At 47.4% G+C, this 21,958-nt stretch overlaps 1 protein-coding gene across 2 annotated transcripts; it reads left to right on the top strand.

Moving 5' to 3' along the window:
• The first annotated feature begins 1,920 nt into the window (after positions 1-1,920).
• Positions 1,921-20,801, top strand: SRSF6 (serine and arginine rich splicing factor 6). 2 transcript variants are annotated; one of them, XR_005779685.1, is made up of 7 exons: positions 1,921-2,059; positions 6,024-6,172; positions 9,566-9,678; positions 18,064-18,266; positions 18,980-19,216; positions 19,374-20,374; positions 20,520-20,801. XR_005779685.1 is itself a non-coding variant. In XM_040436497.1 (6 exons), the coding sequence occupies exons 1-6, from the start codon at positions 1,953-1,955 to the stop codon at positions 20,110-20,112; spliced, it is 1,548 nt and encodes a 515-aa protein (XP_040292431.1). In that variant the 5' UTR covers positions 1,921-1,952; the 3' UTR covers positions 20,113-20,391. The 2 variants fall into 2 exon arrangements, 1 of the variants encoding a protein (XP_040292431.1); XM_040436497.1 differs by lacking the exon at positions 20,520-20,801 and having other exon boundaries at positions 19,374-20,391.
• The last annotated feature ends 1,157 nt before the right edge of the window (positions 20,802-21,958 follow it).

Here is a 21,958-nt window from a genome sequence, read left to right as displayed (position 1 = left end):
AAGGCTGCGGCGCTGCTGGAGCTGATCGGCGGGGGTCCCGGGTGTCGGACCCCGCCGATCAGATGCTGATGATCTATTCAGAGGATAGATCATCAGTTAAAACAAAGTGCAGAACCCATTTAAATACTGGATCCGGTATTCCGGATGAGACAAATCCGGTAGTGTGGGGCCGTGTGGGGGAAATTACTGTGTGTGCCCAGGGGCAGTGTGAGGGAAATTACTATATGGGGGCAGTGTGGGGGAAATTACTCTATGGGGCAGTGTGGGGGAAATTACTGTGCGGGGCAGTGTGGGGGAAATTACTGTGCGGGGCAGTGTGGGGGAAATTACTGTGCGGGGGCAGTGTGGGGGAAATTACTGTGCGGGGGCAGTGTGGGGGAAATTACTGTGCGGGGGCAGTGTGGGGGAAATTACTGTGCGGGGGCAGTGTGGGGGAAATTACTGTGCGGGGCAGTGTGGGGGAAATTACTGTGCGGGGGCAGTGTGGGGGAAATTACTGTGCGGGGCAGTGTGGGGGAAATTACTGTGCGGGGCAGTGTGGGGGAAATTACTGTGCGGGGCAGTGTGGGGGAAATTACTGTGCGGGGGCAGTGTGGGGGAAATTACTGTGCGGGGGCAGTGTGGGGGAAATTACTGTGCGGGGACAGTGTGGGGAAATTACTGTGCGGGGGCAGTGTGGGGGAAATTACTGTGCGGGGGCAGTGTGGGGGAAATTACTGTGCGGGGACAGTGTGGGGAAATTACTGTGCGGGGGCAGTGTGGGGGAAATTACTGTGTGGGGGAAATTACTATATGGGGGCAGTGTGGGGGAAATTACTGTGCGGGGCAGTGTGGGGGAAATTACTGTGCGGGGGCAGTGTGGGGGAAATTACAGTGTGGGGGAAATTACTATATGGGGGCAGTGTGGGGGAAATTACTGTGCGGGGCAGTGTGGGGGAAATTACTGTGCGGGGCAGTGTGGGGGAAATTACTGTGCGGGGGCAGTGTGGGGGAAATTACTATATGGGGGCAGTGTGGGGGGGCGTTGCTATTGGGGAGGCACTGTAGGGGCAATTCTATTATTTCTGGGGACACTATACAGGGATTATTACCTGGAGCACAGTAGAGGGTGTTATTATTACTCGGGGCACTCTAGGGGACATTATAGCTGCTGTGGACACTATAGGAACATTTGGAGTCATTTATCAAACTAGTGTACAGCAGAACTGGCTTAGTTGCCTATAGCAGCCAATCAGATTCCACCTTTCATTTTTGACAGCTCTTTTGGAAATCCAGTTCTACTTTACACCAGTTTGATAAATGACCCCAATTATGTCTACTGGGGTCACTATTTTTTCAGCATTATAGTACCTGGGCCATTGGGGAGCACAACGGGCACAGTATTGGGGGTGGCAGCAGGAGGACACTGTGAGGACACCAGGATGGGGAGGTTGATGGAAAAACTGAGAAATCTAACGTGTCTGTGTTACAAACTCTGTAGAGACGAGATGCGGCTGAAAGAATTTGTCATGGAGGTCTAACGGAGGAGAAGAGGAAAGAGAAGGTCTACGTGACAGGAGATGTCACTTGAAGTAAGCGGTATGTGGTCAAGTACTGGTGGGCCGGGAATGGGGTGCCAGAGAAAGGACCCGCCCCGGGTGCCAAACAGCCTAGGCGGCATGCCACAGATTAGGGTCAGGGGTTAGTAATATGTTAGGGCACATGGAGAGTAAAGGGAAGGACCCCCTTTTAGCCCACCAATTTACTGACTTCACAGTGACAGCAAGGACCTCCTTTTACCAGCTCCATTCTAATCTCAACCCAATACCTCAGCGCAACTCTGTTGTTACACTGCGCATCCGATTTCCCGCCTCTTTCTCTAACCACGCCCACGTACTTTATAAAGCTCACCTCCCGCCTTTGTCACGTCACTCGTCTGCGGAGCTGAGGCCGCCATCTTCTGTAGCAGCGCCATGCCGCGTGTGTACATCGGGAGGCTGAGTTATCACGTCCGGGAGAAGGACATCCAGAGGTTTTTCGGAGGTTACGGAAAGCTACTGGAGGTGGATCTGAAGAATGGGTGAGGAAAATACGGATGTTGTTGCGTAGCGCCGTTTTTGCACCAGGCTTTAGGCCTGTGTTGTCGTGGTGATGTTTAGATGGGGCGCCCGCTGTGGTGAGATTTCTCGGTGGCCATTTTGTTGCATTGGTGTAAGGGGTTAGTGGAGGCGCGACATGGCTGAAGGGGTATTGTGCTGCACAAGACGGGCTGAGCGGTGACATAGACTCGGTGACGTAGAGGCATGGTTCTGTGACGTCACCGGTCTGCAGCTCGTGCTGAGACTGGGCGCTCTGCGCTGCTCTGGTGGCCGATGATAACCGGGACTCATCCTGCATGTTATCAGGCACATGGAGCCGGAGTATCCCGGCTGTGTGATACTACAGGCCTGCCACACGTGCGAGGCTGTGTCCATGGACTGGAGGTGCCTCCTGCACAGCCTTATGGTCATGTATGAGGTAGTGGTGCCTCCTGCACAGGCTATGGTCATGTATGAGGTAAAGGTGCTTCCTGCACAGCCTTATGGTCTTGTATGAGGTAGAGGTGCCTCCTGCACAGGCTATGGTCATGTATGAGGTATTGGTGCCTCCTGCACAGGCTATGGTCATGTATGAGGTAGTGGTGCCTCCTGCACAGGCTATGGTCATGTATGAGGTAGAGGTGCCTCCTGCACAGCCTTGTGGTCTTGTAGGAGGTAGAGGTGCTTCCTGCACAGCCTTGTGGTCTTGTAGGAGGTAGAGGTGCCTCCTGCACAGCCTTGTGGTCTTGTATGAGGTAGAGGTGCCTCCTGCACAGCCTTGTGGTCGTGTATGAGGTAGAGGTGCCTCCTGCACAGCCTTGTGGTCGTGTATGAGGTAGAGGTGCCTCCTGCACAGCCTTGTGGTCTTGTAGGAGGTAGAGGTGCCTCCTGCACAGCCTTGTGGTCTTGTAGGAGGTAGAGGTGCCTCCTGCACAGCCTTGTGGTCTTGTAGGAGGTAGAGGTGCTTCCTGCACAGCCTTGTGGTCTTGTAGGAGGTAGAGGTGCCTCATGCACAGCCTTGTGGTCATGTATGAGGTAGAGGTGCCTCATGCACAGCCTTGTGGTCATGTATGAGGTAGAGGTGCCTCCTGCACAGCCTTGTGGTCATGTATGAGGTAGAGGTGCCTCCTGCACAGCCTTGTGGTCATGTATGAGGTAGAGGTGCCTCCTGCACAGCCTTGTGGTCTTGTAGGAGGTAGAGGTGCCTCCTGCACAGCCTTGTGGTCTTGTAGGAGGTAGAGGTGCCTCCTGCACAGCCTTGTGGTCTTGTAGGAGGTAGAGGTGCCTCCTGCACAGCCTTGTGGTCTTGTAGGAGGTAGAGGTGCCTCCTGCACAGCCTTGTGGTCTTGTAGGAGGTAGAGGTGCCTCCTGCACAGCCTTGTGGTCTTGTAGGAGGTAGAGGTGCCTCCTGCACAGCCTTGTGGTCTTGTAGGAGGTAGAGGTGCCTCCTGCACAGCCTTGTGGTCTTGTAGGAGGTAGAGGTGCCTCCTGCACAGCCTTGTGGTCTTGTAGGAGGTAGAGGTGCCTCCTGCACAGCCTTGTGGTCTTGTAGGAGGTAGAGGTGCCTCCTGCACAGCCTTGTGGTCTTGTAGGAGGTAGAGGTGCCTCCTGCACAGCCTTGTGGTCTTGTAGGAGGTAGAGGTGCCTCCTGCACAGCCTTGTGGTCTTGTAGGAGGTAGAGGTGCCTCCTGCACAGCCTTGTGGTCATCAGTTTTGTCTGCAATGGCTTCCAGTGTGTGTTTCTTTTTCCATCCGGATAGCATGTGTTTTCATACGTGTGAAGAAAAACTGATTAACCCTCAATATCTTCTAGCATCCTAGCCTTCCATCTTTCCTGCAAGCCCCATTCACTTCTATGGAGCCAGAGCTTTGTGAAAAACGTACAATATAGAAGATGCTGCGACTTCGAGATGAATGGGTCAGGACTCAATCTGGATGCTGTGTGTTCACTACATGTCACATCCGGATGGAAAACCCGCTCATGTGAACGAGGCCTTATTGTAGCCGGAGTCTGCGTTACACAGCTGCTTTGGAAGCATGGTCTGCCATTGTGGAGTTTTAGTGTTGCTGCCTGGCCCTGTCAATCAAAGAGCCTCTAGGTGTAATGGCAACGCCCCCGTTGCTCCTACAGTCTAATTTGCATATAATAAAACATCATTTTTCTCAGCAATGCGGACACATATGAACATGGGACCAGCACAGATGTCTTCAGCTGCCAAGTGCACATGTAACAGGTCAGACAGTGTCATAGGTACAAATCTGCTGACAGATTCCCTTTAATTCTCGACATGTCGAGTTACTGCCGATGTGCAATGGCTTATTTTCCCCATCGTTGGAATAAGCATGCAAGCTTGAGTCGTTTTACAGCCAGTTCGCTCTCTTTAAAGGGGTTTCCCGTCACAGACAATGGGGGCATATATCGCTAGGATATGCCCCCATTGTCTGATAGGTGCGGGTCACCTACAGTGAGAACGGAGCGGGGAGAGTGGTGGCTGGAGGACCCTGGATTTACCGGGGTTCATCCACCACCACCAAGTGCTGCTCCCATAGAAGTGAATGGGAACGCACGCGTGACCCCTACTCCCATTCATTTCTATTCAGCGCTCTATTGTCAGCAGTCCCATAGAAATGAACAGAGGGCGCATGCGCAGTGCGCCCTCCGTTCATTTCCCCGCTCTATTCTCATTGTAGGTGCAGGAACCCCACCTATCAGACAATGGGGGCAAATCCTAGTGATATGCACCCATTGTCTGTGATGGGAATACCCCTATAAATTGTTAATAACTGCATGTTTTTTCTTATTGCTCTGCTTTGTCCAATTCCTGTAATTTCTATTAGAAAATAAAAAAAAATGGCTGCACAACATTTCACATATAAACAATGGAGCTTAGAAATGGGGATCATTCTAAATTAAAGTAGTATATTATACCTACTATAAATGGAAAAATAGATGCTCGTTGCGAACATTTTTGATCAAACCATTTTATTATCAACCATGTTTGCTTGATGGATATGCTCCTGTGACTGTGCTAGTCTAAATTTTCTTGTAGTATTTCTATTAGAAGTTTATCAATGAATTGCCAGCAGCTTGCTGGGTGTTACCAGTTGGCGGTGTGTCCTGTACAGTGACTCCAGCAGCACCGGACAGTCAGACACGCAGACTGCTCCCAACTTCTAGCAGAAATAATACAGGAATGGCACAGCATAGTCATGAGAATAGATGCTCCAGAATTGGTATTACATGGGGAATGCAAGAAGTTACTAAAACAGACGCCAGGAGCGGTGACAGGTCCTTTTTCAAAGGGGTTATCTGAGAAAGATTGTCCCCCATATTCCCGGGCCCCTCACACTGAATATACTTACCTGGTCCCCGCGCTGCTGCTTCTCCCCGTGTGAGGATGAAAACATCCGGTGTCGGGGGGTAGAAGACTGGGCCAAGTCTCCCTAGAGTCATCTGCAGTGCTAGGGAAGCTCATCCCCGTCACTGCCTGCTATTGGCTGTCCCCAACACCAGATGTTTTCATCTGTGCGCGGGTAGCTAGGTAAGTAGATTTAGTGTGAGGGCCACGGGCATATGGGGGACATTTTTTAGTCTCGGAAAACCCCTTTAAGCTTGCCAGTCATTGACTACATTGAAGTTACCATTTGTCTGTAGCATGGCTTCTCCACCGTTCAGACCATGACGACCCCCGTCCATGCTAAAACTTCCCCTTATCTCATGACCACAGCAGAACATTGAGAACCAGGTGTCATGTATTCTACTGGCCCCCTTCTGATGCAGTCATGACTTCATTGCTGCCTTCCCAACAACAGGGGGCATCTGAAGAATTGGAGCAAACCAAGGTTTTTCTATAAAGAGGACAGTTTGTGTATTTGCCTGGCTATTACGTTTTTGTACTAATTGATTTCTCATTTCTATCTGTCAGTTCTGTACAGTGCAAATTGTAATGGCCTTTATCTTTTTAGGTACGGTTTTGTGGAGTTTGAAGACTCGCGTGACGCTGACGATGCTGTATATGAGCTGAATGGCAAAGACCTTTGCGGAGAGCGTGTGATCGTAGAGCATGCCAGGGGACCACGCCGGGACAGAGATGGATTCAGCTTTGGAAGTCGCAGTAAGCATTGCATTTTTTGGTAGCAGTTCTTTGGGGAGTCCTAGAGACTGTATTGGCTGTATAATGTAGGAGTACTAGAAGTGCATAGAGAAAGTTGACTGAATTTCTGTATGTCAGTAAAGCAACAGCTCATAGTCCTTAAATGCACATTCTGGACCCACACTTCTCTTCTGCTACCTTTACCAACCTCTGCCTGCGGTGTTCGCATCTGCTTTTCCTCACATTTGGCACATAATTGTGCACAGAGTGATCACAACCAACAGTGATCTATTGTGCGGTGTATGTAGGCTGCGATGCAGTCATCTGTGTACAGACATGCTGCTTGGTTAGCTTCCACATTAGCAGAAAAGCAGTGGCAAACCTAAACTTGGAGAGAACAGAGGCTGGTAACAGCAGTGGGATGAGGAGCTGGGGGTCCAGGCAGAACTGAGATTCTGCATGTTAGGCTGCCTTCACATCTGCGTCAGAGGCTCCATGTGGGGTCTCCGTCACAGGTTCCAGCAGACAGAATAGAGCACAATTTTGTCTGGTAAAATAACAGGCTGCATGACTGAAACCCGGTGTGAATGCAGCCTTATTATGCTTTTTGCATTGTGAAACATCAAGTTGAATGTATTTAAAATTTTATAACAGTAAGGGCTCTTTCACACTTGCGTTATTGTCTTCCGGCATAGAGTTCCGTCGTCGGGACTCTATGCCGGAAGAATACTGATCAGGATTATCCTAATGCATTCTGAATGGAGAGTAATCCGTTCAGGATGCATCAGGATGTCTTCAGTTCCGGTACGGAACGTTTTTTGGCCGGAGAAAATACCGCAGCATGCTGCGCTTTTTGCTCCGGCCAAAAATCCTGAAGACTTGCCGCAAGGCCGGATCCGGGATCAATGCCCATTGAAAGGCATTGATCCGGATCCGGCCTTAAGCTAAACGTCGTTTCGGCGCATTGCCGGACCCGACGTTTAGCTTTTTCTGAATAGTTACCATGGCTACCGGGACGCTAAAGTCCTGACAGCCATGGTAAGTGTAGCGGGGAGCAGGGGAGCAGCATACTTACCGTCCGTGCGGCTCCCCGGGCGCTCCAGAGTGACGTCAGGGCGCCCCAAGCGCATGGATCATGTGATCCATGTGATCACGTCATCCATGCGCATGGGGCGCTCTGACGTCATTCTGGAGCGCCCGGGGAGCCGCACGGACTGTAAGTATACCGCTCCCCCGCTCCCCGCTCCTACTATGGCAACCAGGACTTTAATAGCGTCCTGGGTGCCATAGTAACACTGAACGCATTTGGAAGACGGTTCCGTCTTCAAATGCTTTCAGTACACTTGCGTTGTTACGGATCCGGCAGGCACCTCCGGCAACGGAAGTGCATGCCGGATCCCAACAACGCAAGTGTGAAAGAGGCCTAAGAAAAGTAGTTTATTTTCAGACTGGAATAATAAGTTTTGTGGACTGGATTATTCCTCCGACACTTTAGATCTGTAAGTGGCTCCACGGCTGCTGGGTCTCAAGCTGTCGCTTTCTTAGGGTACTTTCATACTAGCGTTTTTGTTTCCCAGTATTGAGTTCTGTCCTCGGGCTCAATACCGGAAAAAAAACTGATCAGTTTTATCCTAATGCATTCTGAATGGAGAGCAATCCGTTCAGGATGCATCAGTTCAGTCCCTCTTACGTTTTTTTGGCCGGAGAAAATACTGCAGCATGCTGCAGTTTTATCTCCGGCCAAAAATACAGATCACATGCCATATCCGGCCATCATTTACATTGAAGTGTATTCGTGCCGGATCCGGCATTAAGTGTTCCGGCAGACCTTTAAAAATGCGCAAAGATTTTTTTTTTATACCAGATCAGTTTTTCTGGACGACACCAGAGACGGATACGGTATTTCAATGCATTTGTCAGACTGATCTGGATCCGTTTGACAAATGCCATCATTTTGCGTCCAGATTGCCTGATCCAGCAGGCAGTTCCGACGACAGAACTGCCTGCCGGAATCCTCTGCCGCAAGTGTGAAAGTAGCCTTACTTGATTGCTGGAATAGTTGGGCTTTAAACAGTTTTGTACAGCATGGGCCATAATTAAGATGTAGTAGATATTCTGACCCACTTATGAGTTGACTCCTGTGGCGTCAGTGGTGAATTTTAGGAGCACTTTCTCTCGTGCCGTATGGCACAGCCTTTTAGCTATGCAGCTTATTACTATGTGCATTTTTCAGAAGTTGCTGTTGTACATTTTTTAAATGTACAGATGAAAACACACAGTAATTAGCTGCACGCCTAAAGCATATGGTGCCATTCTGCACGCGTGGAGGAACCCTAAATTCTCTAACATATGTTAATGTTAAAGGGGTTTCTGGGAGTTTAATATTGATGATCGTTCCTGAGGATGATGATCAATATCTCATTGGTGAGGGTCCGACCCTCGGCACCCCAGCTGATAAACTGTTGTATGTGGCTGTGGGTGTTGCAGCCTAGGGTCCATTCACTTGAGTGGGACTGAGCTGCACATAGGCCTTGTGACCAATACACTGTCACTGGCCTAGGAAGAGGATGCATCGCTCAAAGAGCACCATGGCCTCTGCAAACGGCTGATCCTGGGGTCGAATCCCCCACCGATCTGACATTGATAACCTATCCTGAGGATAGGTCATCAGTATTCTACTTCCAGAAAATCCCTTTAAATATGGGATATCATTTGGGGGTTACATTGGTTACTATGGTGTTATGAATGTATTTTAACTTGTATATTCTTAACCTTTTTGCATGTTGAATTCCAAAATCCTTTTTAACCGTCCTTGATGTTTCAATTTGAAAGAGACCAGTGGGGGCTGAGACCATTGAGGCTTAAGATGACTGCCTTTCCTGGTTGGCCTTTCCAAACATTGTGTGACCCTTGCCCTATGACCCTTTGGCTGACCTTACCGGAAGCCATGACGACAGCAGCCTATTGCCATTAGACGCAGGGTGATGGTGAGGATTAAAAGGGTTAGACAAAACCGGCTTTAATCTGGACTAGGTGACTCCCCTTGCGTGTGCTTCCAAGTGCCACTTCTTATACCTCCTGCCTTAATGTAATGAAGTGACTGGCTTCTCTTGTTACATAACTTTGTAGAAATGCATGTAAATAAGTTAAACCTTGTAATGTCATTAAATCCTGTAAGATTTCATGTTGATGAGGTTGACTTCACTCGTTAAGCAATACCCATTCTTATCACAGCAGAACGGAGTAACTCAACGTCCCTGCTGCTAATCACTCGCCAGAATCACGGCTTCAAAGGAGGTTTTAAGTAAAGAATTGCATACTCTAGTCTTTAATGCCCTCCCAGAAATTCAGAGAATTAGATAATAACTTGTGCATCTGGTATGCAGCCCTGACATTTTCTTTCTATGTGTAAAGGTGGCTACAGGAGCCAAAGATCTGGCAGAGATAAGTATGGTCCGCCTGTACGTACAGAGTTCAGACTAATTGTGGAAAACCTCTCTAGTCGCTGCAGCTGGCAGGACCTTAAGGTACGTATTGTAGACTTACTGTCGGCTTCTAGATGGCAACCTTGAAATGGGCTTTCTGTGATTCAAGAAGTGATGCTGTCCTCGGGATAGGTCTTCTGTATCCTGGGATTTAATTCTTGGCACCCCTTCCAATCAGTTTTTTGAAAAGGCTGAGGCACCTACTTGAGTGCCTCAACCTGTAACGTCATGTCCAACAGTCACATTCAAGTATACAGTGCTGTGCGTGGTATAATATGTATAGACAGATGAGCGCTGTGGCCCCTTCCCGCGTCTGAGCATGTGCCAGATGCGTCCAGCATCGTTTAACGTCTAGGCAGAAGTAATAGTATTCAGGAGCAGCCCAAGGGTGCGATCACGTGACCGCCACCATCTTGCAGCCTATGTACACTGAGGATGCCCAGTAAGTATGTTTAGTCTGTTGATACCGGGGCAGCCATAGGCTTTCACAATGACAGCTGGCAACAGTACAAAGCCATATATGCTTGGACGGAACATACTTGACTGTTTATGGAATTTTGAGAAATTTTTCATAATATACTCGCCTGTTTCTCCTGCAGCACTCCGCACCCCTGGTCGGGTCCTCTTTCTGATCTTTCTATGCAAGGCTACAGTGGTGACATAGAGCTTCACAGCATGTGACTGCTGCAGCTTACTACGGTCCTTAAAGATGTTCATTACGAGACCCCTGAGGACAGTCTTTGGCTGTACTAAACCTGTGTATACCTGTAGGCTATCACTTTAATTGTATGCAAAAATGGGAGGACTACAGACCGGGGCACTGAGACCGTGCAGGAGAAACAAGTTGGTATATATTTTTTTTATTTTAAACCTTTCGGTGGCATGGGGAAAATTCTATTCAACTTGGACAGCTCCTAATTCCCAGAGACCCTTTTAAAAGGCATTGAATATGACTAGATTTTCATATTTTAAAGGGGTTGTCCCATGAAAAATATTCTAGTTTTCAAACCAGCACCTGGATCTGAATACTTTTGTAATTGCAGGTAATTAAACATTTAGTACAGCCACTGAGTTATTCCATATTATCTATCTGTATAGCGCCACCTGCTGTTTTTTTCCTATTTCTTTGACCTGCTCACCGAAAAGGCCGCACATGCTCAGTTTCATCCTTCAACCGCCCCCCTGAGCTGTGATGGGGGAGAGCCCAGACACTCCCCCTGAGCTGTGATGGGGGAGAGCCCAGACACTCCCCCTGAGCTGTGATGGGGGAGAGCCCAGACACTCCCCCTGAGCTGTGATGGGGGAGAGCCCAGACACTCCCCCTGAGCTGTGATGGGGGAGAGCCCAGACACTCCCCCTGAGCTGTGATGGGGGGAGAGCCCAGACACTCCCCCTGAGCTGTGATGGGGGAGAGCCCAGACACTCCCCCTGAGCTGTGATGGGGGAGAGCCCAGACACTCCCCCTGAGCTGTGATGGGGGGAGAGCCCAGACACTCCCCCTGAGCTGTGATGGGGGGAGAGCCCAGACACTCCCCCTGAGCTGTGATGGGGGGAGAGCCCAGACACTCCCCCTGAGCTGTGATGGGGGGAGAGCCCAGACACTCCCCCTGAGCTGTGATGGGGGGAGAGCCCAGACACTCCCCCTGAGCTGTGATGGGGGGAGAGCCCAGACACTCCCCCTGAGCTGTGATGGGGGGAGAGCCCAGACACTCCCCCTGAGCTGTGATGGGGGGAGAGCCCAGACACTCCCCCTGAGCTGTGATGGGGGGAGAGCCCAGACACTCCCCCTGAGCTGTGATGGGGGGAGAGCCCAGACACTCCCCCTGAGCTGTGATGGGGGAGAGCCCAGACACTCCCCCTGAGCTGTGATGGGGGGGAGAGCCCAGACACTCCCCCTGAGCTGTGATGGGGGGAGAGCCCAGACACTCCCCCTGAGCTGTGATGGGGGGAGAGCCCAGACACTCCCCCTGAGCTGTGATGGGGGGAGAGCCCAGACACTCCCCCTGAGCTGTGATGGGGGGAGAGCCCAGACACTCCCCCTGAGCTGTGATGGGGGGAGAGCCCAGACACTCCCCCTGAGCTGTGATGGGGGGAGAGCCCAGACACTCCCCCTGAGCTGTGATGGGGGGAGAGCCCAGACACTCCCCCTGAGCTGTGATGGGGGGAGAGCCCAGACACTCCCCCTGAGCTGTGATGGGGGGAGAGCCCAGACACTCCCCCTGAGCTGTGATGGGGGGAGAGCCCAGACACTCCCCCTGAGCTGTGATGGGGGGAGAGCCCAGACACTCCCCCTGAGCTGTGATGGGGGGAGAGCCCAGACACTCCCCCTGAGCTGTGAGCTTGATATAACTAGCAGAGTAATGAATGTGGAGATCTCTGGATCCATGTGAGGTACAGGGCTGGTTCTAGCTTTGTTAGAAAGAAATCGCCATGTACTATATGATGCCTGATTTTAATTTTTTACATTCGTCATGGGATAACTCCTTTAACCACTTCCCGCAACTGTAACGCCGAAAGGCGTCATTGCGGCGGCTCCCCCAGGCTACGCTAACGCCAATAGGCGTCATCTCGCGTGAGCCGAGATTTCCTGTGAACGCGCGCACACAGGCGCGCGCGCTCACAGGAACGGAAGGTAAGAGAGTTGATCTCCAGCCTGCCAGCGGCGATCGTTCGCTGGCAGGCTGGAGATGTGTTTTTTTTAACCCCTAACAGGTATATTAGACGCTGTTTTGATAACAGCGTCTAATATACCTGCTACCTGGTCCTCTGGTGGTCCCCTTTGTTTGGATCGACCACCAGAGGACACAGGTAGCTCAGTAAAGTAGCACCAAGCACCACTACACTACACTACACCCCCCCCCCGTCACTTATTAACCCCTTATTAGCCCCTGATCACCCCTGATCACCCCATATAGACTCCCTGATCACCCCCTGTCATTGATCACCCCCCTGTAAAGCTCCATTCAGACGTCCGCATGATTTTTACGGATCCACTGATAGATGGATCGGATCCGCAAAACGCATCCGGACGTCTGAATGAAGCCTTACAGGGGCGTGATCAATGACTGTGGTGATCACCCCATATAGACTCCCTGATCACCCCCCTGTCATTGATTACCCCCCTGTCATTGATTACCCCCCTGTAAAGCTCCATTCAGACGTCCGCATGATTTTTACGGATCCACTGATAGATGGATCGGATCCGCAAAACGCATCCGGACGTCTGAATGAAGCCTTACAGGGGCATGATCAATGACTGTGGTGATCACCCCATATAGACTCCCTGATCACCCCCCTGTAAAGCTCCATTCAGATGTCCGCATGATTTTTACGGATGCACTGATAGATGGATCGGATCCGCAAAACGCATCCGGACGTCTGAATGAAGCCTTACAGGGGCATGATCAATGATTGTGGTGATCACCCCATATAGACTCCCTGATCACCCCCCTGTCATTGATTACACCCCTGTCATTGATCACCCCCCTGTAAAGCTCCATTCAGATGTCCGCATGATTTTTACGGATGCACTGATAGATGGATCGGATCCGCAAAACGCATACAGACGTCTGAATGAAGCCTTACAGGGGCATGATCAATGACTGTGGTGATCACCCCCCTGTCATTGATTACCCCCCTGTAAAGCTCCATTCAGATGTCCGCATGATTTTTACGGATGCACTGATAGATGGATCGGATCCGCAAAACGCATCCGGACGTCTGAATGAAGCCTTACAGGGGCGTGATCAATGACTGTGGTTATCACCCCATATAGACTCCCTGATCACCCCCCTGTCATTGATTACACCCCTGTCATTGATCACCCCCCTGTAAAGCTCCATTCAGATGTCCGCATGATTTTTACGGATCCACTGATAGATGGATCGGATCCGCAAAACGCATCCGGACGTCTGAATGAAGCCTTACAGGGGCATGATCAATGACTGTGGTGATCACCCCATATAGACTCCCTGATCACCCCCCTGTCATTGATTACCCCCCTGTCATTGATTACCCCCCTGTAAAGCTCCATTCAGATGTCCGCATGATTTTTACGGATCCACTGATAGATGGATCGGATCCGCAAAACGCATCCGGACGTCTGAATGAAGCCTTACAGGGGCGTGATCAATGACTGTGGTGATCACCCCATATAGACTCCCTGATCACCCCCCTGTCATTGATTACCCCCCTGTCATTGATTACCCCCCTGTAAAGCTCCATTCAGATGTCCGCATGATTTTTACGGATCCACTGATAGATGGATCGGATCCGCAAAACGCATCCGGACGTCTGAATGAAGCCTTACAGGGGCGTGATCAATGACTGTGGTGATCACCCCATATAGACTCCCTGATCACCCCCCTGTCATTGATTACCCCCCTGTAAAGCTCCATTCAGATGTCCGCATGATTTTTACGGATGCACTGATAGATGGATCGGATCCGCAAAACGCATACGGACGTCTGAATGAAGCCTTACACGGGCGTGATCAATGACTGTGGTTATCACCCCATATTGACTCCCTGATCACCCCCCTGTCATTGATCACCCCCCTGTCATTGATCACCCCCCCTGTCATTGATCACCCCCCTGTCATTGATCACCCCCCTGTCATTGATCACCCCCCCTGTCATTGATCACCCCCCCTGTCATTGATCACCCCCCCTGTCATTGATCACCCCCCCTGTCATTGATCACCCCCCCTGTCATTGATCACCCCCCCTGTCATTGATCCCCCCCCTGTCATTGATTACCCCCCCTGTCATTGATCACCCCCCCTGTCATTGATCACCCCCCTGTCATTGATCACCCCTCTGTAAGGCTCCATTCAGACATTTTTTTGGCCCAAGTTAGCGGAATTATTATTTTTTTTTTCTTACAAAGTCTCATATTCCACTAACTTGTGTCAAAAAATGAAATCTCACATGAACTCAACATACCCCTCACGGAAACCAAATGCGTAAAATTTTTTAGACATTTATATTCCAGACTTCTTCTCACGCTTTAGGGCCCCTAGAATGCCAGGGCAGTATAAATACCCCACATGTGACCCCATTTCGGAAAGAAGACACCCCCAGGTATTCCGTGAGGGGCATATTGAGTCCATGAAAGATTGAAATTTTTGTCCCAAGTTAGCGGAAAGGGAGACTTTGTGAGAAAAAAATTAAAAATATCAATTTCCGCTAACTTGTGCCAAAAAAAAAAAATTTCTATGAACTCGCCATGCCCCTCATTGAATACCTTGGGGTGTCTTCTTTCCAAAATGGGGTCACATGTGGGGTATTTATACTGCCCTGGCATTCTAGGGGCCCCAAAGCGTGAGAAGAAGTCTGGTATCCAAATGTCTAAAAATGCCCTCCTAAAAGGAATTTGGGCACCTTTGCGCATCTAGGCTGCAATAAAGTGTCACACATCTGGTATCGCCGTACTCAGGAGAAGTTGGGGAATGTGTTTTGGGGTGTCATTTTACATATACCCATGCTGGGTGAGAGAAATATCTTGGTCAAATGCCAACTTTGTATAAAAAAATGGGAAAAGTTGTCTTTTGCCAAGATATTTCTCTCACCCAGCAAGGGTATATGTAAAATGACACCCCAAAACACATTCCCCAACTTCTCCTGAATACGGCGATACCACATGTGTGACACTTTTTTGCAGCCTAGGTGGGCAAAGGGGCCCACATTCCAAAGAGCACCTTTAGGATTTCACAGGTCATTTACCTACTTACCACACATTAGGGCCCCTGGAAAATGCCAGGGCAGTATAACTACCCCACAAGTGACCCCATTTTGGAAAGAAGACACCCCAAGGTATTCCGTGAGGGGCATGGCAAGTTCCTAGAATTTTTTATTTTTTGTCACAAGTTAGTGGAAAATGCAGATTTTTTTTTTTTTTTTTTTTTCATACAAAGTCTCATATTCCACTAACTTGTGACAAAAAATAAAAACTTCCATGAACTCACTATGCCCATCAGCGAATACCTTGGGGTCTCTTCTTTCCAAAATGGGGTCACTTGTGGGGTAGTTATACTGCCCTGGCATTCTAGGGGCCCAAATGTGTGGTAAGGAGTTTGAAATCAAATTCTGTAAAAAATGACCTGTGAAATCCGAAAGGTGCTCTTTGGAATATGGGCCCCTTTGCCCACCTAGGCTGCAAAAAAGTGTCACACATCTGGTATCCCCGTACTCAGGAGAAGGTGGGGAATGTGTTTTGGGGTGTCATTTTACATATACCCCTGCTGGGTGAGAGAAATATCTTGGCAAAAGACAACTTTTCCCATTTTTTTATACAAAGTTGGCATTTGACCAAGATATTTATCTCACCCAGCATGGGTATATGTAAAAAGACACCCCAAAACACATTCCTCAACTTCTCCTGAATACAGAGATACCAGATGTGTGACACTTTTTTGCAGCCTAGGTGGGCAAAGGGGCCCATATTCCAAAGAGCACCTTTCGGATTTCACAGGTCATTTTTTACAGAATTTGATTTCAAACTCCTTACCACACATTCGGGCCCCTAGAATGCCAGGGCAGTATAACTACCCCACAAGTGACCCCATTTTGGAAAGAAGAGACCCCAAGGTATTCGCTGATGGGCATAGTGAGTTCATGGAAGTTTTTATTTTTTGTCACAAGTTAGTGGAATATGAGACTTTGTATGAAAAAAAAAAAAAAAAAAAAAATCATCATTTTCCACTAACTTGTGACAAAAAATAAAAAATTCTAGGAACTTGCCATGCCCCTCACGGAATACCTTGGGGTGTCTTCTTTCCAAAATGGGGTCACTTGTGGGGTAGTTATACTGCCCTGGCATTCTAGGGGCCCAAATGTGTGGTAAGGAGTTTGAAATCAAATTCTGTAAAAAATGACGAGTGAAATCCGAAAGGTGCTCTTTGGAATATGGGCCCCTTTGCCCACCTAGGCTGCAAAAAAGTGTCACACATCTGGTATCTCCGTACTCAGGAGAAGGTGGGGAATGTGTTTTGGGGTGTCATTTTACATATACCCATGCTGGGTGAGAGAAATATCTTGGCAAAAGACAACTTTTCCCATTTTTTTATACAAAGTTGGCATTTGACCAAGATATTTATCTCACCCAGCATGGGTATATGTAAAATGACACCCCAAAACACATTCCTCAACTTCTCCTGAGTACGTAGATACCAGATGTGTGACACTTTTTTGCAGCCTAGGTGGGCAAAGGGGCCCATATTCCAAAGAGCACCTTTCGGATTTCACTGGTCATTTTTTACAGAATTTGATTTCAAACTCCTTACCACACATTTGGGCCCCTAGAATGCCAGGGCAGTATAACTACCCCACAAGTGACCCCATTTTGGAAAGAAGAGACCCCAAGGTATTTCGTGATGGGCATAATGAGTTCATGGAAGTTTTTATTTTTTGTCACAAGTTAGTGGAATATGAGACTTTGTAGGAAAAAAAATAAAATAAAAAAAAATCATCATTTTCCGCTAACTTGTGACAAAAAATAAAAAGTTCTATGAACTCACTATGCCCATCAGCGAATACCTTAGGGTGTGTACTTTCCGAAATGGGGTCATTTGTGGGGTGTTTGTACTGTCTGGGCATTGTAGAACCTCAGGAAACATGACAGGTGCTCAGAAAGTCAGAGCTGCTTCAAAAAGCGGAAATTCACATTTTTGTACCATAGTTTGTAAACGCTATAACTTTTACCCAAACCATTTTTTTTTTACCCAAACATTTTTTTTTTATCAAAGACATGTAGAACTATAAATTTAGAGCAAAATTTCTATATGGATCTCGTTTTTTTTTGCAAAATTTTACAACTGAAAGTGAAAAATGTCATTTTTTTGCAAAAAAATCGTTAAATTTCGATTAATAACAAAAAAAGTAAAAATGTCAGCAGCAATGAAATACCACCAAATGAAAGCTCTATTAGTGAGAAGAAAAGGAGGTAAAATTCATTTGGGTGGTAAGTTGCATGACCGAGCAATAAACGGTGAAAGTAGTGTAGTGCCGATTTGTAAAAAAGGGCCTGGTCTTTAGGGGGGTATAAACCTGTGGTCCTTAAGTGGTTAAAGGGTAACCTAAACCTTTGACTTAAAAAAACAAACAAACAAAACTAAGGTGCAGAACCGCTGCACAGACTGTTCTGCCCCCTTGGCTTTCATCAGTTCTGATCGGCTTTTCAAGTGTATAGCGTACAGATCCATAGAGAGTATATGGGATCTGTACTCTACACGCTTGAAAAGCTGAGCAAGGCTGATGCAAGCTGAAGGGTCATTCTACGTGGAGCAGCACCAAAGGTTTAGTTACCGTTTAATATACCAACTTTTGTGTATGGGTTGTTAATTTACGCTGAAATGTGTTAATCCTGTTGACAGCTCCTTTCCTGTATTACATGTTCTCAACCTTTTTTCTTTTTTTTTTTTCTCTGCAGGATTTCATGAGGCAGGCAGGTGAGGTTACCTATGCAGATGCACACAAGGAGCATACCAATGAGGGTGTGATTGAATTTCGATCCTATTCTGATATGAAGAGAGCTGTTGACAAGCTAGATGGCACAGAGATAAATGGCAGAAAAATTCGCCTGGTTGAAAGCAAGACTCGCCACAGAAGGTCTTATTCTGGAAGCAGGTCAAGGTAAAAGATACTTTTCAGAAGCGAAAACGTGATAGTACATAGTTATTTTGTACAGCACGTTCCTCAATATACAGGTGAAACTAGAAAAATTAGAATATTGTGCAAAAGTTCATTTATTTCAGTAATGCAAATTAAAAGATTAGAATTTTATGAAAAGGTTCAATATTCTAGGCTCAGTGTCACTAGTCAGCTAATTAATCCATATCCCCTGAGTTAAGGGTACCTCAAAATTGTGACTGGGGTTTCATAAGCCATAGTCATCCAAATTATAACAAAGGCTTGAAATATCTCACTTTGCATGTAATGAGTCTCTCGTATATTAGTTGCATTACTGAAATAAACGTTGCACACTATTCTAATTTTTCGAGTTTCACCTGTATATCTAAAGTCATCTGTATAGATGTAGCTCCATACACAATCCCTGCTCCATCTTTCTTTGGTCCTCTAGAATTGCAACACCGCAGCAAAACAAATTCTGACTGTCTGCATCTGAAATTGAAGTTTTAGTATTTGTGTGGGTTTCCTCCGTGTTCTCCGGTTTCCTCCCACTCTCCAAAGACATCCTGATAGGGAACTTAGATTGGAGCCCCATTGGTGACAGCTTGATGCTAATGTCTGTAAAGCGCTGCAGAATATAGCAGGGCTATATAAGTGCATAAAATAAATATTTGGCCTTCAAACATGGTTAATTTTGAAACTTTTTTGGCGGTCAGGTCAAGATCAAGGAGCAGGAGGAGATCTCGCAGCAGGAGCAGACATAGCAGCCACAGCAGATCCAGAAGCAGGTCTCGCTCACCAGCAAAGAAGAGTCGTTCCCGTTCACCAGCCAAAAGAAGTCGCTCTCATTCCCCTGCTAAGAAAAGTCTGTCTCGGTCTCCTGTTAAGGAAAGCCGCTCTCGGTCTCCAATAAAACGCAGCCGTTCACATTCACCTGCTAAGAGTCAATCAAGGTAAGCATGTCTGTTTAGTAAAAATGATTAAAGTTTTCCTAATAAGACTTATTGTCACACATGCTACAGATTTGTGCTGCCTTAATTAGAATAAAACATCAGTTTTATTTGTTGCCGCTCCCTCCTTGGATTCATTAATCTTTTTTTTTTCTTTTAGGTCAAAATCTCGGTCCAGAAGTAAGGAAACCTCTCGATCACCATCAAAGCAGAGAAAGTCCCGTTCAGTAAGCAAACCTAAATCGGATCATGGCTCTCGATCTCGCAGCCGGTCCAAGGGAAAACGCAAGAGATCTCGTAGTCATTCTAGAGGGAAACGAGAACGCTCTAGCAGCCGTCCCAAATCAAAACGTGAGAGGTCTAGCAGCCGCTCCAAGTCAAAGCGCGATCGATCCAGCAGTCGTTCCAAGAGCAAACGTGAGCGTTCCCGAAGTCGCTCCAAAGGAAAACGAGAGTCTATGGGTAAAAGAGATCAATCCAGAGAACGATCACGTAGTCCATCAAATGGAAAGGAGAACAGATCTCCTGAGCGATCACGCAGCCAGTCTAGAGAGAGATCAAGAGAGAGGTCTCCGGAAAGATCTCGTAGTCTTTCAAAGGGAAATAGAGAGGATTCCAGAGAGAGATCCAGAAGTCAGTCCAAGGGGGAACATGACCGCTCTCGTAGTCGATCAAGAAGCAATAGGGATCGTTCTAGGAGTCGATCAAACACTAAACAGGAAAGATCTTCCCATAGTCGTTCCAGATCCCCTTCCCCAAGAGAAAATGGTAAAGGTGATGCTAGATCCCGGTCTAAATCACCTGGCCCACCTTCTGCTGGTAAGGAAGGGTCAACTTCTCCACCTCCACGCCCTACCTCTGCCGCCAGCTCTAGGTCTCGTTCTAGCTCCCCAGAGTAGTGTTTGTTGTGAAGTAGATTTATATGCAGAGTGTCAGGACTGGTCCCCACAATTTGATTCCCATAAATCACTTTGTTAATTGTTTCAGTGCAGACGTGTCCATGTTTTTCTGTCCTATCCTGACAAGGGAAGGGTTTCAGCTATGTAAATATTAAAAGGCAATAATTTTTTATTTTTTTTTTGCATGAAAATTTCAAGAGCTGAAGTTATGGCGCTGAAAGGTATTTTTCCCTTTAGTTACTTAGTACGGTGGATTACTATAGTACAGGGGTAGGCAACCTCCGGCACTGCAGCTGTTGTGAAACTGACTCCCAGCATGCATACTTGCTCTGCTCTTCTAAGAACTCACATAGAAATAAATGGAGCATGCTGGGAGTTGTAGTTTCACAACAGCTGGAGTGCCGAAGGTTGCTGATCCCTGCTATAGTAGATGCACTCAAATTACTATGACTGGTTCCATGTACACCCCTAATGAAGTGCATTGCATTGTCTTTGAGCAAGAAAGTATTTAAAACTTCAGTGGTTGATGGGACTTTTAATGGAGATCCCATTTCAGTTTAGCTGCTGACATTGTAAATAAAAGGTTTGTACTATCTGTTGGGCGTTTTTTTAATTTTTCATTTTTTAGGATGTTCTGTAAGTTCATTTTTGCAAAGCAAATAAAGTTTTTTTTCTGCTGTGCAACCTGGCTTTCTGCAGTTCCTTGTCATTATTTGAATGTTTTCTGTGAATTTTCAAGGTGCCTGTGTATAGGATCAATTTTTACATAGAATTGTGCTGCAAACTGCTGTGTATATGGTAGTCTGGCAGACTGCAGGTAGCTGTGTGTTTTATTTACCTGGAGCTTTGGGTTGTTTCCGCTTTAAACAGTTTGGATAATGTAATAAAGGAAAAACAAAAAAAACGGAATCAATGAAATGGATGAGGTGAGTTTTGAGTGGCCTCTAATGGGGTTATTATTTTTACTGGGGGCTTTATTAATACTGATTGCAGCTAATAGGACATTTTTAATACCGGTGGCGCGAAGGGAGGCATTCATTTTACTGCAGCCTGTGTTAAGCCACCCCACAGCTTAACTTGACCAGTATTTTTCAGTATTCAGGTTAAATTGCTCTGTTGGCACTTTGCAATAAATAAGTGGGTTTTGGTTTGCAGTTTGGGCACTTGTTCTCTAAAAGGTTCGCCTACACTGCCATAAGTTCTCATGCACACAACTGTTTTTGTTCATCCGATCCACATTTTTTTTGGATCACATGCAGACCCAGAAAATGCGGACAGCACACTGTTGACATCTGTGTGCTGTTAGAATCAGTTTTGAAAATTATCCTATTTGCCCCCAAAATGTGGCCCTTGGCTCCAATCAAGTCATTAGGAAGCCATCTCTGTGCTGTCCACATTTTGCAGATCTGTTGCCTGGAAACTGTACACACACCCCTGAGGTATCTTCAAACTATGCAGAAAAGGTGTGAGTCATTATTTGCACTGCCTGGCCTTGCTCCACTGTTCCATTAGTCTAAAAAAAATGCCACGTGTGGACGTGGACAAATTGGTCGAGGAGAGGGCCAAATTGTGGGACACGCAGTGACCGGTACTATGATTGTCAGAAAAGATACCGGGGAGAGAACGAACCGGGGCGTCAGTGTTAATGGGTAAGTGCCTCCACTGACACATATGTATGTGAATCCTTGATTGGATGCTAAAGTAATTTAACCTCTATTGCACCATAAAGTATACCCCCCTATTGCATCATAAAGTATGTGATCCCCTGTTGCATCATAACTTAGTCGAGTCATATTATGACCCTTTTTGACCTCGGCAACGTGTAGCTAATGAAGGAAGTCACTTG

This window comes from Bufo bufo, chromosome 6 (assembly GCF_905171765.1).
Source record: "Bufo bufo chromosome 6, aBufBuf1.1, whole genome shotgun sequence".
NCBI classification, from domain to species: Eukaryota; Metazoa; Chordata; class Amphibia; order Anura; family Bufonidae; genus Bufo; species Bufo bufo.
The sequence above is the reverse complement of the archived record's forward strand: the minus strand, read 5'-3'. Positions and strand labels throughout refer to the sequence as shown.